Source organism: Lissotriton helveticus, chromosome 3_2 (genome assembly GCF_964261635.1).
Source record: "Lissotriton helveticus chromosome 3_2, aLisHel1.1, whole genome shotgun sequence".
Taxonomy (NCBI): Eukaryota; Metazoa; Chordata; class Amphibia; order Caudata; family Salamandridae; genus Lissotriton; species Lissotriton helveticus.
The window spans coordinates 485842924-485859039 of record NC_136062.1 but is presented as its reverse complement, the minus strand read 5'-3'; the positions used below and the strand labels follow the sequence as shown (position 1 = coordinate 485859039).

The following is a 16116-nucleotide window of genomic DNA, read 5'->3' as shown; positions in this document are numbered from 1 at the left end:
CGGTAGTTTGAAAGGGTGTTGGGGTCGGCCGAGGGTTTCTTTAATATGGGTCTAATTCTTGCTGCTTTCCATATTGTGGGAAAGTCTGCCTCCGAAAGGGATTTATTAAAGAGACCGGTCAGATATTCCGCCAAAGCCGGCGCTAGTATGAAGAAAAGTTTAGAAGAAACATGATCGGTGGGGGTCCCCGGACTTTATTTTCATCCCGATTGACCTGGTCGCATCATTGTCAAATTTCCCAAATTCACTTAGGATATGTGATGGATTACATGATGGGTCTGCCAAAGCTGCGGGTTGCATTGAAATTTGATAGGGAGGGAGGGAGAGGTGAATGGCAGTTATTTTTTCCTCAAAGAATCCCGAAAGAGCGTCAGTCCACTCTTGGGAGTTGGGTATTGCTGACGGGTTGCTGAAAGTGGTAAACTCTCTTAAAATTTGATACAGCTCTTTTGAGGAATTTTCTGCTTTATTGATTCGCTCCGTAAGAAATGTTTGCTTTGTCGCCCTTATGTCACGCATATAACTGGTATGCAGTACTTTATATGCTCTGTAGTCAACCTGAGCTTTACTTTTCCGCCATTTTTTTTCGGCGCTTCTAGTTAGAGATTTGGTAATTTTTAGTTGTTCGGTAAACCATGGGGCGGATCTGATCTTGCGTTTGGCTTTACTCCAGGGAGCAATTTTATCCAATGTTGTCTCGATGGCTTTATCAAGATGGAGAGCAGCTATACTAGCACTCGTGGTAAAAAAAGTCGAATCAAAATAAAAATGTTTAGAAAACAAGGGTAGTGTAATTTCTTTTAGAGGCCTATTCAATATGAATTCATTTTAAGAGGCCATTTCAATTGTGATGGCAGGAATGGTGAATTTCAAAAGGTGGTGATCCGTCCAGAGCAGTGGACTGGGGGGATCCTCCTTAATGTCGGCGGAGTTTGAAAAAAGGAGGTCGAGGGTGTGGCCAGCCTGATGTGTGGGGCCAGTGACCTTCTGAACCAGACCCAGGGTACTCATGTTGGAGATTAGCTTTTCGGTATCCATGTCCAGCTGTATTTCCGCATGATAATTGAAATCACCTATCGGAAGGAATTTGTCAGAAGACAAAACATATGGGGCAATAATCTCTAGGAGCTTATCTGCAAATTCTCCCTTGGCGCCGGGAGGTCGGTAGAGCGAAGCTCCTTTCCAGACGCCACTTACGAGTCCCTTTATCTTGAACACGATTATTTCAGTACGGTTGAAAACAAGGTTTTCCAGGCTGACCACGTTTACATTGAGGGCGGTTGCAATTAGTAATCCGCCCCCTCTAGAGAGGGGTGTGGTTATACTTTCAGCATAGTGAAAGGTCATGCTGTGTTTGCACATGTCTTGTAGAGCAGCTGGAGTCTGGGAGCCCTTCTTTGAGGAAGTGGATTTTCCCTGCAACTGGAGTCTGTGTTTTTCAAAAACCAGAGCCGGCTGACGATGAAGAGAGCCTATTTCGGATTATGTGGAGCCCCCCAACACCCGGCACCATATTCACACAGAAGACATTTGCAATGCAAACACCGGTGCAAGAGTATAACCTAAAATAAATAAAGGTAACCAGTCATGAGAAACCTGATGAAAGACCACAGCACGAACACCTTGGGAACACTGAGGACAGAGCATACTCCAAATGCTGCCATTTTTCATGTAGCTGGAGGCGCTCAAGTGAGCTCGACCTCTTCCGTGTAACCCTTGAGTGCTAAGGACGAGATGGCCACGTCCTCCATAACATTGGGGCTGTCTGCGCTGAAGACCAGACTACCTTAACCATAGCATTTAAGAGTCTACAAGGGATAAAAGTCCCTGCTTTTGATGATGGTGCCCTGAAATGGCTTGAATAATAGCTTCCCTATGAAAAGCTTTCAGGATTGTCGGGTATGTGTGAGAAAGCCTAGTCTACAACTGCATCATGTAGAACAGAATAGAAAAAACATTCCATAAGGTCAGCAGAGGAGCTTAGAAGAAGGCCAGTGCTGTTTAGTCCCTTGACTCTGGAATCCCTACGCTCTCCGCTACAGGATTTCTTGATGAAAGATTATGAGTAATTCTGATATTATTCCTTTGCTCTGGATCACCTTCGATCACTACAGACGGGTCACCACCAAACCTCCGTGCAAAGTCTAGCACTGAAATGTTTTTATGTCACTATCTTGTAGCGGTGTTTACGTCACCAGTCTTTAATTCTCATGGCTTCTCTCCCTGGTGGGTCAACGAGGGACCCTCTCGAGGACTTCATGGAAATGTTTGGTAATGTTGCCTCTTTGCGTCAATGTGCATCGCTTACTCTTTCCCCCCCAGGGCCAGAGCCAGTTTTGCTCTTCGCCAACCGTATCGACATCCGGCAGGTGCTTCCCCACCGCTCTGAGTACACCCTGTTGCTCAACAACCTGGAGAATGCCATTGCCCTGGACTTCCACCATCGGAACAAGCTCGTGTTCTGGTCGGACGTCACCTTGGACCGCATCATGAGGGCAAACCTGAATGGAAGCAATGTGGAGGAAGTGGTTTCCACGGGACTGGAGAGTCCAGGTGAGTGATGACTATCTGGAACTAAGGGAGGTGGGGTGAGGTGGGTGACTATCCAGAGCTGCGGGAGGTGGGGTGAGGTGGGTGACTATCCGAAGCTGCGGGAGGTGGGGAGAGGTGGGTGACTATCCGAAGCTGCGGGAGGTGGGGAGAGGTGGGTGACTATCCGAAGCTGCGGGAGGTGGGGAAAGGTGGGTGACTATCCGTAGCTGCGGGAGGTGGGGAGAGGTGGGTGACTATCCGAAGCTGCGGGAGGTGGGGAGAGGTGGGTGACTATCCGAAGCTGCGGGGGGTGGGGAGAGGTGGGTGACTATCCGAAGCTGCGGGAGGTGGGGAGAGGTGGGTGACTATCCGAAGCTGCGGGAGGTGGGGAGAGGTGGGTGACTATCCGAAGCTGCGGGAGGTGGGGAGAGGTGGGTGACTATCCGAAGCTGCGGGAGGTGGGGAGAGGTGGGTGACTATCCGAAGCTGCGGGAGGTGGGGAGAGGTGGGTGACTATCCGAAGCTGCGGGAGGTGGGGAGAGGTGGGTGACTATCCGAAGCTGCGGGAGGTGGGGAGAGGTGGGTGACTATCCGAAGCTGCGGGAGGTGGGGAGAGGTGGGTGACTATCCGAAGCTGCGGGAGGTGGGGAGAGGTGGGTGACTATCCGAAGCTGCGGGAGGTGGGGAGAGGTGGGTGACTATCCGAAGCTGCGGGAGGTGGGGAGAGGTGGGTGACTATCCGAAGCTGCGGGAGGTGGGGAGAGGTGGGTGACTATCCGAAGCTGCGGGAGGTGGGGAGAGGTGGGTGACTATCCGAAGCTGCGGGAGGTGGGGAGAGGTGGGTGACTATCCGAAGCTGCGGGAGGTGGGGAGAGGTGGGTGACTATACAGAGATGTGGGAGGTGGGGAGAGGTGGGTGACTATCCGGAGCTGCGGGGGGTGGGGAGAGGTGGGTGACTATACAGAGATGTGGGAGGTGGGGAGAGGTGGGTGACTATCCGGAGCTGCGGGAGGTGGGGAGAGGTGGGTGACTATCCGAAGCTGCGGGAGGTGGGGAGAGGTGGGTGACTATACAGAGATGTGGGAGGTGGGGAGAGGTGGGTGACTATCCGGAGCTGCGGGGGGTGGGGAGAGGTGGGTGACTATACAGAGATGTGGGAGGTGGGGAGAGGTGGGTGACTATCCGAAGCTGCGGGAGGTGGGGAGAGGTGGGTGACTATCCGAAGCTGCGGGGGGTGGGGAGAGGTGGGTGACTATCCGAAGCTGCGGGAGGTGGGGAGAGGTGGGTGACTATCCGAAGCTGCGGGAGGTGGGGAGAGGTGGGTGACTATCCGAAGCTGCGGGAGGTGGGGAGAGGTGGGTGACTATCCGAAGCTGCGGGGGGTGGGGAGAGGTGGGTGACTATCCGAAGCTGCGGGAGGTGGGGAGAGGTGGGTGACTATCCGAAGCTGCGGGGGGTGGGGAGAGGTGGGTGACTATCCGAAGCTGCGGGAGGTGGGGAGAGGTGGGTGACTATCCGAAGCTGCGGGAGGTGGGGAGAGGTGGGTGACTATCCGAAGCTGCGGGGGGTGGGGAGAGGTGGGTGACTATCCGAAGCTGCGGGAGGTGGGGAGAGGTGGGTGACTATCCGAAGCTGCGGGAGGTGGGGAGAGGTGGGTGACTATCCGAAGCTGCGGGAGGTGGGGAGAGGTGGGTGACTATACAGAGATGTGGGAGGTGGGGAGAGGTGGGTGACTATCCGGAGCTGCGGGAGGTGGGGAGAGGTGGGTGACTATCCGAAGCTGCGGGAGGTGGGGAGAGGTGGGTGACTATCCGAAGCTGCGGGAGGTGGGGAGAGGTGGGTGACTATCCGAAGCTGCGGGAGGTGGGGAGAGGTGGGTGACTATCCGAAGCTGCGGGGGGTGGGGAGAGGTGGGTGACTATCCGAAGCTGCGGGAGGTGGGGAGAGGTGGGTGACTATCCGAAGCTGCGGGAGGTGGGGAGAGGTGGGTGACTATCCGAAGCTGCGGGAGGTAGGGAGAGGTGGGTGACTATCCGGAGCTGCAGGAGGTGGGGAGAGGTGGGTGACTATCCGAAGCTGCGGGAGGTGGGGAGAGGTGGGTGACTATCCGAAGCTGTGGGAGGTGGGGAGAGGTGGGTGACTATCCGAAGCTGCGGGAGGTGGGGAGAGGTGGGTGACTATACAGAGATGTGGGAGGTGGGGAGAGGTGGGTGACTATACAGAGATGTGGGAGGTGGGGAGAGGTGGGTGACTATCCGGAGCTGCGGGCGGTGGGGAGAGGTGGGTGACTATCTGAAGCTGCGGCAGGTGGATGACTATCCGGAGCTGCGGGCGGTGGATGACTAACCGGAACTGCGGTATTTGGGGAGAGGTGGGTGACTATACAGAGATGTGGGAGATGGGAAGAGATGGGTGACTATCCAGCGATGTGTGAGGTGGGGAAATGTGGGTGACTATACAGAGCTGCGGGAGGTGGGGTGACTTAGCTTGAGAGGCCAGGTGAATTCTCTCCCCCCTACACCAGATTGGTATTATAATCCCTTCCCCCACAGGGAGTAACAAAGAGAGGGCTAGTCTGTCCGCCACACTTTGTGTCATCTTTCGTATTTAGAGTCCCCCCTCTTGAGATCTAGATGCACTTACTCCCACACAGAAGGGAGATTTGTGTTTGGCAAAACCCTCTATGTGCAGAATAAATGTCAGTGTCCTGAGAAGGTATCTGGGTGATCGCCCTTGTTACAGATTCACTCTAACCCTGTGGTTTTGTCAGTTAGAGTGTCCCTTGCCTTTCTGACTCTATGGTTTTGTTAGTTAGAGTGCCCCCCCCCCTTTTTCGGACTCTATGGTTTTGTCAGTTAGTGTCCCTCGCCTATCTGACTGTATGCTTTTGTCAGTTAGAGTGCCCCTCTCCTTTCTGACTCTATGGTTTTGTCAGTTAGAGTGCCCCTCTCCTTTCTGACTCTATGGTTTTGTCAGTTAGAGTGTCCCTCGCCTTTCTGACTCTATGGTTTTGTCAGTTAGAGTGTCCCTCGCCTTTCTGACTCTATGGTTTTGTCAGTTAGAGTGTCCCTCGCCTATCTGACTCTATGGTTTTGTTAGTTACAGTGTCCCTTGCCTATCTGACTGTATGGTTTTGTCAGTTAGAGTGTCCCTCTCCTTTCTGACTCTATGGTTTTGTCAGTAAGAGTGTCCCTCGCCTTTCTGACTATGGTTATGTCAGTTAGAGTGTCCCTCGCCTATCTGACTCTATGGTTTTGTCAGTTAGAGTGTCCCTCGCCTTTTCTGACTCTATGGTTTTGTCAGTTAGAGTGTCCCTCGCCTTTTCTGACTCTATGGTTTTGTCAGTTAGTGTGTCTCTTGCCTATCTGACTCTATGGTTTTGTCAGTTAGAGTGTCCCTCGCCTTTCTGACTATGGTTATGTCAGTTAGAGTGTCCCTCGCCTATCTGAATCTTTGGTTTTGTCAGTATTTAGTGTGTCTCTCTGTTTTGTTTGCTTGGAGTGCTCCCCGCCTCTCTCTCTCTTTCTGTCTAGTAGTGCCCTAAACTCTTAAAGATTTTGGAGTATAATGTGAGCCCCCATTTCAGAGCACAGTCTCCTGATCATGTCTGGGCTGGGTAATTCACACACCATTTAAGCAGACATGGACGGTCACAATGCCAAAGGATGTGTATATATTTTTAAGACCGAGCAGTAAGCACAGACAAGTGATGTTACAGGGTACACACGTTAACGACTGTCGAGCACTGCTTAGAGGCGGGGAGTAAGGGTAACACAGAGCCCTGACTGCAGGTAGGTGAACAGCTATGAAGGCACCGGGCTTTGGTTTGCCAGCTCCTCCAGATTGGGCATGACCCAACCCAAACATGCATTACTGATTAACTACCAGTCATGGCCCAGTAGCCCATATAAGTACCCTCCACACCCTCTTGACAGCCTCTTTCTTTGCTCTGAACAGTTCATAATAACTTGAACAGCAAATCTGTCCAGCAGTAGTCGAAGAGACTACTCCATCGAGTGTCATCAATTCGCGAGCAGCAGCTCAACCAGCATTAGGAGCACGAAGCGCCAACTCAGGAAACAGCATTTGACCGTTTTCAATCCGTCTTCTGATCAGAGCCTACAAAAGAAATAAGGCACCATAATATCCATATACCCCAGAGGGTTGAAGACGGGTAGGGGAACGAATGAAAGAAGAACAGTCAAATTGTGACATTCCAAATCAATGACTGACATTCTTGGGTGGGATAATCCTCGCCTCCGTATCCTAAATAGAATTGAAATATCTTATTTCAGGACCGGAGGCTCCAAATATGCTAGATTATAGCTTATTGAATATTACTGAAGTAATATCATTCACCGGTTAGTAATAAATTTGCTTGAAAGTAGATCAGATGGCCAGTCGTCCGATTTCATGATACCTTGAATAGGAGAGCCTAACATAAACTGCACCTCGAACAGAATGAGCCCCAAACACCTGAGCATCTATACCAGCCTCTGCCATCACATCCCACCTGGCTGTAGTGCCTGATGACACTGGTTTAAAATCTTTATGTAAAGCAATCAAGAACTGACCAGAGTTATCATTTCTTAATGTCCGAGTACATCCTTTATAAGATTGCAAGCATTTAACCGCACACAGTTTATCATTATTAGGAAACGCATGATACTCAAAAGACTTTGTCCTGACAGTAATAGTAATGGAAGCTCTTTCAGGGGTAAATACTCTACCTGCAATGTCCAGAACTCTCACATCCAACGTCCTTCCACACGTGGAGAGACATAAAAGCATAGAGAGTTTAGCCGACAACTGTTTCCTAGACAAGTGGTCATTATGCAGACACCTTTCAGGAAGGTTTAAGACTAAAGTCACGGCCAATAAAAAGGAATACCTATGCTTGTGAGGATTAGTAACCCTGATGCCTTTAAGAAGCTTTCAGATGACAGGGTGCTTTTCCACCGGCTTATCATTAACTTGCACATGTCCAGCTGAAATATCAGAACAAACATTGTTCACCGACCTGTACGATAAACCCTCTGTTGCTGTCTGAGACAAGGAATTCTCTACGTGAGATATGTCTGCTGCCACGGGATCCACGTCGCGTTCCACACAGCAATCCATCCATCTCCATGCTGAAGAATACTTCTTCATAGTGGAGGGGGCCCAGGCTCGTTTAATGAACTCTGAAGCCGCATCCAAAATTCCTGGCAAACTCCACTGTTTGGGGAAAGCCTCCAAGCCATCTAGGACAGCTGCTGCGATACTACCATTGGATGCAGTCCCCTCTGGGGCCCCTGGGGCATTGTCTGAGACTAAGGAAGAAGGAGTGGAAGATTGCACATCAGCCCCAGAAGGACTGGGAACCAAGGCTGCGCCTTCCACACAGGGGTGACCAGCACCACCTTCGCTACCTGCGGCTTGATCTGAGTTGTTACCCTGGGGATCATTGCCAATGGGGAGAAATGCATAATTCATGACTCTTGTTCAGTCCTGAGAAAAAGCGTGTGTTCCTTTCACTAACCAATCCTGACTCTAACTGAAGTACTCTTACAATGGGTGGTTTAGTCTGGAGGCAAAGAGGTCTGCCATGCAGGGACCCCAAACATTCTGGATCAAACTGAATAGACGAGGATGGAGCTGCCAATCGCTGTGATCTATCTCGGTATCTGGATTTCCAATCCGCCACTTTGTTGGATTGTCCTGGAATGTATTCCGCCACCACAGATATCCTGTGACATAGGCAATAGTGCCAAAAGTCTTTGACTATCTCCACTAGCAGGATGATCTTGTGTCCCTCAACTTGTTGATGTACCTCACCGCAGATATGTTGTCCATCCTGAGGAGGATGCAGCAAGACATCTTCTTGGGGGAGAGAGACCTGATGGCAAAGGACCCCGCCAGCAGCTGCAAGCAATTGAAATGGAGTTCTAACTCTTGGCGAGGCTATCTAGCGCCTGTTGAGACGTCTCCACAATGCGCTCCCCAACCCCAATGTCTTGTGTCTGACTCGTATCACTACTTCTGGCTGAAACCCGAAGATGGCTCTGCCGTTCCACACATCTGCGTGTCGCAGCCACCATCAGAGTTCCTCTCTCACATCTTCTGTCAGGGGTACCTGATCTGTGTAAGCCAAGCCCTTCCTTAAATGCTGGATTTTCAACCTCTGGAGGGCCCTGCAGAGAAGGGGCCCTGGAAATATTGCCCAAATGTAAGAGGTTAGCAGCCCACCAGGTGAGTGATCTCCCGCAGGGAGACTGTCTAACAGCAAAGGACCGATTTGAGTTCCTCTTTTTATGTAACATAACTTGGTCTTGGGGAGCTTCAGCTGAGCTGGCTGTAGAATTCCTGGGGTTTGTGATCGACTCTCACTCTGGGGAGGGACAGAGGATTGGTTTGGTGTTGTTGATGACAAATCCCAATTCCTGTTAAAGAGATATCGTCGCCGGAATGAGACAACGCCTAAAATACTGACAAATGCGGTATACCAACGGCAACTGATTGTGCCGGCAGGGGAATTACAGTTGAGGGAAACGCACCACTAGACGCGGTGGGTAGCTGGTATGATTCCCTTTGGCTACCACCTGTCATCCTTTATGTAAAGGTTGGTGTCCAGTGAGGTGTCTGTCGACCTCGACCCCTGATGAAATTGTCGCAACAGAGTACAGGCAAGGAAAAATGTTGGCACCTGCATAAAATGGTCTGCAACATGCAGTGTTTTTAAATTTTGAATAAGCTTACAAATTTGAATAAAATTGGGACTTGGTACATGTGAGCCTTAACTCAATTTTAATTGGAGGAATACTTTATTCTTGCACTTTACGGGGTCTTTCTTTGATATACACAAATCATCATTTACACCTCTTTCTTTTAAGACTGGACACTTCTTTCTTTCTTTGGTGAGAAAGTCACCAATTGTGAGAAGACGTGGGCACACTGGTGTGAACCTACCAGTATCCCCTGTGAGGGAGCACACGTGAGGTACTTTTTCACCTTCACACATTTTTTTTGCAGATATTTCTTGCTTGTTTATATAAACCTTTTCAGTAGGGAGTACGTCTATATGGAGTTGACTGATAAACATTTGTTTTAATAGAAACATTTGGGCATTTAGGACTAGATTAAGACTGGTGAATGTTTATAAACAGCAGTTGGGTTGAGGTAGTACCCCCCCTCCTCTGGTCCTACAAAGAAAATGAGTGTTTGCCCTCATCAATCAGGTCCTTGTTCTTTAGTGTTAGCGATATCGTCATCTGCAGATTTAGATGTAGAATGACTTACTCCTGGGAGAGTGCCGTCAATGCGCGTACTCCCTATGGTGAGCGATCACCGGCTTCATCACCTCGGTGAAGAGCCATGGTGCAGAAGAAACCCCGAAGGGAAGGCCCAAATATTCCAGCCACCAGTCTCCCCATCATAATTGAAGAAACCGCCAGTGTGGAGGAAACATTGGAATGAATAGTTGGGCATCTTTGAGGTCCAGACGGGCCATCAAGTCCCCTTTCTGGAACAAGTCTGCCAGAAGATGGACGCCCTCCATCTTGAAATGCCTGTAAGTGATGTCATGACTGAGCTCCGGCAGGTTCAGGACCAATCTGCACCCACGCCCTCTCTTTTGAACTAGAAAGATGTTGCTGCAGAAGCGCGCGGGATGAGCGCCGCAATAGGCCCCGGCTCGCTTCTGCAGCGCCTTCTCTTTTGGGATCAAAGTTGACTCTTGTAGGGTAAAACGTAGCGGGTGAGGGGACCCCTTTGCCGGCGTGTCTATTAAACCTCCAGTCAGAAACCCTGAATGGTTTGTATTACCAATGCATCCCGAGTCAAATTATTCCAATTGCGAAGGAAGAATTGTACTCGACCCCCAGTTGAACCTCGGAGGCATTGATCCCCCTTACCTGTGGAATTATTAGACTGGAATCCCGCTCGGGGGCTCCTCTGTGAAAGCAGTCTCTGGAGAATCGCTGTTTGGCCGGTAAGAAAGTCCCCCCTCTCGTGGAGTCCTGCTAGTCTCCTCGGCCACGTCCGTAGCACCCCCGGGAGGGCCTTGGTAATAGAAAAGGCCTTGCGAGCGACCCTGCCTTGGCCAGCCCAAGCAGAAAAAAGGCTAGTTGGAACACCATTTTGGGGTTTTTGGAAAGAGGACTGCGCATAGCCCAAATTGAGGCCAAATTAGCCCAATTGGGGTACTCGTGCGTCCCCGGCTCACTAGCACTGAGCAATAAAGCAGCTAGTCAGAGCTGCGTCAGGTCCTAAACGGACCTTCTAGATCAGGGAAAAAACCTACAAGAAACGGGCTCAATTGAACCAGGGAGATCACACTGTGATAAACCCAGCTATGGAGTGCGCGTACTCCATCCCAGTCGAGAAGGTCGAGACCAGGAAAAACGAGAGACTATTGACGCCGAAACGCAACACATGAACTACTCCATAAAACCGTTATGTTGTATAAGAAAACCACACCATGAAAGTAAACAGATGGAGAAGCAAACATATGGTAATAGATATAAAGGCACTTATCTTGACTGCCGAGCAGCAAAGAAAGAGGCTCTCAAGATGGCGAGGTCTGTACTTATATGAGCTACTGGGCCATGTTTGGTGGTTAATGAGTATCGCATCATGGGATATGTTGTTATATATGTAAAACGTGCTTTCATTGGCTGCTGTTTGTGGCCAGTAAAGGAAGAAAAGCATAATCGGAGCCTTCTGAACTGAAATAGAATCTATCCCTCCCTCTGACCCCTCTTTCTCTCTCACTCAGGGGGTCTCGCCATCGACTGGATACACGACAAGCTCTTCTGGACGGACTCCGGCACTTCCCGCATCGAGGTGGCCAACTTGGATGGTTCACACCGAAAGGTGCTTTTGTGGCAGAACCTGGAGAAGCCGCGTGCCATCGCGCTGCATCCAATGGAGGGGTGAGTGACTCTTACGGGCTCTGTGATAGGACTGTGGTGGGGGTTGAGGATGGACAAGAATAGAAGGTAGCCAATAGCAGGAGCTTCTGAGGCAGGAGAGTGCATGATCTGGGCCAGTGAGTAGAGTCTGAGGCACAAAGTCCTCTATTTCCCTCCATCTTTCTCCGTCTGTGTTCTTTATTTCTCTCTTGGTTCACTGCTCTCTCCTCCTCTCTCCATCTACCCTGCCCTCTGCTCTACCCCTTGGTGTCATTCCCTCCTCCTCTCTCCATCTACCCTGCCCTCTGCTCTACCCCTTGGTGTCATTCACTCCTCCTCTCTCCATCTACCCTGCCCTCTGCTCTACCCCTTGGTGTCATTCACTCCTCCTCTCTCCATCTACCCTGCCCTCTGCTCTACCCCTTGGTATCATTCACTCCTCCTCTCTCCATCTACCCTGCCCTCTGCTCTACCCCTTGGCGTCATTCACTCCTCCTCTCTCCATCTACCCTGCCCTCTGCTCTACCCCTTGGCGTCATTCACTCCTCCTCTCTCCATCTACCCTGCCCTCTGCTCTACCCCTTGGTGTCATTCACTCCTCCTCTCTCCATCTACCCTGCCCTCTGCTCTACCCCTTGGTGTCATTCACTCCTCCTCTCTCCATCTACCCTGCCCTCTGCTCTACCCCTTGTGTCATTCACTCATCCTCTCTCCATCTACCCTGCCCTCTGCTCTACCCCTTGGTGTCATTCACTCCTCCTCTCTCCATCTACCCTGTCCTCTGCTCTACCCCTTGGTGTCATTCACTCCTCCTCTCTCCCTCTACCCTGCCCTCTGCTCTACCCCTTGGTGTCATTCACTCCTCCTCTCTGCCCCCATGCCCTCTGCTCTACCCCTTGGTGTCATTCACTCATCCTCTCTCCCTCTACCCTGCCGTCTGCTCCACCCCTTGGTGTCATTCACTCCTCCTCTCTCCCTCTACCCTGCCCTCTGCTCTACCACTTGGCATCATTCACTCCTCCTCTCTCCATCTACCCTGCCCTCTGCTCTAGCCCTTGGCATCATTCACTCCTCCTCTCTCCATCTACCCTGCCCTCTGCTCTAGCCCTTGGCATCATTCACTCCTCCTCTCTCCATCTACCCTGCCCTCTGCTCTACCCCTTGGCATCATTCACTCCTCCTCTCTCCATCTACCCTGCCCTCTGCTCTACACCTTGGCATCATTCACTCCTCCTCTCTCCATCTACCATGCCCTCTGCTCTACCCCTTGGCATCATTCACTCCTCCTCTCTCCATCTACCCTGCCATATGCTCTACCCCTTGGTGTCATTCACTCCTCCTCTCTGCCCCCATGCCCTCTTCCATACTCTTCTCAGGACCACCACTTCCTTGTGATCCACCCTCTCTGACTGCCATGTCTTGCCCCTCTCTCTAGCACCATCTACTGGACGGACTGGGGTAACACGCCGCGCATTGAGTACTCCAACATGGACGGGTCCAACCGCAAGATCATCGCCGACACCCACCTCTTCTGGCCCAATGGACTGACCATCGACTACGCCGGGCACCGCATGTACTGGGTCGATGCCAAGCACCACGTCATCGAGCGGGCCGACCTCGATGGGCGCAACCGCAAGGCGGTCATCAGCCAAGGTAAACGCCCCCAGTCTGCCAGGTGGTTCCTCAGCACCCCTGAGGTTTTGGGGTTTGGGACTTTGCTGTCCCACTGTGTGACCTGAGCGTGTGTGATTCAGTGCCACCAAAACACAGGGCCTGATTCACAGAACTATCTCCTAAACTTACTACCATTTTGGTATTCACAGAAGGCACTTACTCATTTTGGTATTCACAGAAGGCACTTACTCATTTTGGTATTCACAGAAGTTAGGAGTCCTAACTTTAGGACTCCTAAATGCCTTCTGTGAATACTGAACGTCTTAAAGTTAGGATTTTTCACAGTTTAGGAGTAGTAAAGTTAGGACTCCTAACTTCTGTGAATATCGAAATGAGTAAGTGCCTTCTGTGCCTTCTATGAATACCGAAATGAGTGAGGGCCTTCTGTGAATACCGAAATGAGTAAGTGCCTTCTATGAATACCGAAATGAGTAAGTGCCTTCTGTGAATACTGAAATGAGTAAGTGCCTTCTGTGAATACCAAAATGAGTAAGTGCCTTCTGTGAATACCAAAATGAGTAAGTGCCTTCTGTGAATACCAAAATGAGTAAGTGCCTTCTGTGAATACCAAAACGAGTAAGTGCCTTCTGTGAATACCAAAATGAGTAAGTGCATTATGTGAATACCAAAATGAGTAAGTGCCTTCTGTGAATACCAAAATGAGTAAGTGCCTTCTGTGAATACCAAAATGAGTAAGTGCCTTATGTGAATACCAAAATGAGTAAGTGCCTTCTGTGAATACCGAAATGAGTAAGTACCTTCTGTGAATACCAAAATGAGTAAGTGCCTTGCCTTCTGTGAATACCGAAATGAGTAAGTGCCTCTGTGAATACCGAAATGAGTAAGTGCCTCTGTGAATACCGAAATGAGTAAGTGCCTCTGTGAATACCGAAATGAGTAAGTGCCTTGCCTTCTGTGAATACCGAAATGAGTAAGTGCCTTCTGTGAATACCGAAATGAGTAAGTGCCTTCTGTGAATACCGAAATGAGTAAGTGCCTTCTGTGAATACCGAAATGAGTAAGTGCCTTCTGTGAATACCAAAATGGTAGTAAGTTTAGGATTTTGTCTTAAGTTAGTTCTGTGAATCGGGCCCACAGACTTAACGTGGAACTTTCCTTGACACATCTTCAAGGGTATGAAGCACTGTGTACATGCAATGGAAAACATGTAGATTTTCGTGAAATCTCACTCAAAATAGGACTCTTCCTGCCCCCAAAAGGTTTCCACTTGTCAAACACCTTCAAATCGAATAAAATGGGATTTGTGTAGTGCTGCTTATCACCCGTGAGGGTTTCCAGGAGCTGGGGTGTGGGGGGAGTTAGAGCTGCTAAGGGGTTGTTCGTCTCCAGGTGGGATCCTTAGTGTTCATTGACCCGGTCAGAGAGCTCACTGATGCTATTTTAATCTCAGAGAACGGGGGGGGGGGGTGGGGCTTTGGGGAACACCGCAACCCTGTCTGTCCGGCCCAGTGCTCTGGAAAAGTACAGACAAAAGCCACATATCAATGGCCAGAGCGGAGCGATTACTGTTAAAGATTGCTCTTAGACTTTGCACTCCAATAAAGGGTCCCAGGGGGTGGGGTTCTCAATGTATGGCTCACGCTCCCAGCCCTAGCCTTTGTGTAAAATAAAATGTAAATACGTATTTGTAAAGCGCAAACTACTCACCCTTATGGGTCTCAAGGCGCTAGGGGCCGTCGTGGAAATTAAGTGAGCTATTGCCCGGTGTCACATGGGGTGCTGAGCTGAGCTACCTCCGGAACCGGGGATCGAACGGTGAACCCCGTGCTCCGATGTCAGCTGCCCTGGCCGCTGCGCCACACCTCTCCACCTCTTGTGGAGGTACGTTGGAAGGGCCGAGGGGGTTGGATCTGTGTTTGGGGGATTAATAAGTGTTTATGAGAGCGAGGATGAGACCTGTACATGCTCAGTCATGTTTTTTGCCCCGCAGGCCTCCCCCACCCCTTTGCCATCACCGTGTTTGAGGACAGCCTCTACTGGACCGACTGGCACACCAAGAGCATCAACAGTGCCAACAAGTTCACCGGCAAAAACCAGGAGGTGATTCGGAACAAGCTGCACTTCCCCATGGATATCCACACGCTGCACCCGCAGCGACAGCCTGAAGGTAAGCACATGAAGCATGTCTGAGGCCTGCCCAAGCTGCACGTAACAGCCCCAGAGTGCTGCACCTTTTGAGGCAGCCCCCAGAGTGCTGCACCTGTTGCAGCAGCCCCAGAGTGCTGCACCAGTTGCAGCAGCCCCAGAGTGCTCCACCTGTTGCAGCAGCCCCTGAGTCCCGCACCTGTTGCAACAGCCCCATAGTGCGGCACCTGTTGCAGCAGCTTCCAGAGGGCCGCACCTGTGCAGCAGCCCCAGAGTGCTGCCCCTTTTGAGGCAGCCCCAGAGTGCTGCCCCTGTTGCAACAGCCCCATAGTGCGGCACCTGTTGCAGCAGCCCCCAGAGTGCTACACCTGTTGCAGCAGCCCCCAGAGTGCCGCACCTGTTCCGCAGCCCCAGAGTGCTGCACCTGTTGCGGCAGCCCCAGAGTGCCGCATCGGTTGCGGCAGCCCCAGAGTGCCGCACCTGTTGCGGCAGCCCCAGAGTGCCGCACCTGTTGCGGCAGCCCCAGAGTGCCGCATCGGTTGCGGCAGCCCCAGAGTGCCACACCTGTTGCGGCAGCCCCAGAGTGCTGCACCTGTTGCGGCAGCCCCCAGAGTACCGCACCTGTTGCGGCAGCCCCAGAGTGCCGCACCTGTTGCGGCAGCCCCAGAGTGCCGCACCTGTTGCGGCAGCCCCAGAGTGCCGCACCTGTTGCAGCAGCCCCAGAGTGCCGCACCTGTTGCAGCAGCCCCCAAAATGCCGCACCTATTGAGGCAGCCCCCAGAGTGCCGCACCTGTTGCAGCAGCCCCAGAGTGCCGCACCTATTGAGGCAGCCCCAGATTGCTGCACCTATTGAGGCAGCCCCAGAGTGCTGCACCTATTGAGGCAGCCCCAGAGTGCCGCACCTGTTGCAA

At 51.4% G+C, this 16116-nt stretch overlaps 1 protein-coding gene across 8 annotated transcripts in view; it reads left to right on the top strand.

Moving 5' to 3' along the window:
• LRP4 (LDL receptor related protein 4) overlaps positions 1–16116 on the top strand; it is a 356895-nt gene that overhangs the window by 246706 nt on the left and 94073 nt on the right. For all 8 annotated transcript variants that reach the window (XM_078684435.1, XM_078684436.1, XM_078684434.1 and 5 more), the window contains exons 12-15: positions 2323–2553; positions 11289–11445; positions 12860–13077; positions 15050–15226. In XM_078684435.1, coding sequence (XP_078540561.1) covers positions 2323–2553; positions 11289–11445; positions 12860–13077; positions 15050–15226 — 783 coding nt within the window. The remainder of the gene's footprint in view (positions 1–2322; positions 2554–11288; positions 11446–12859; positions 13078–15049; positions 15227–16116) is intronic.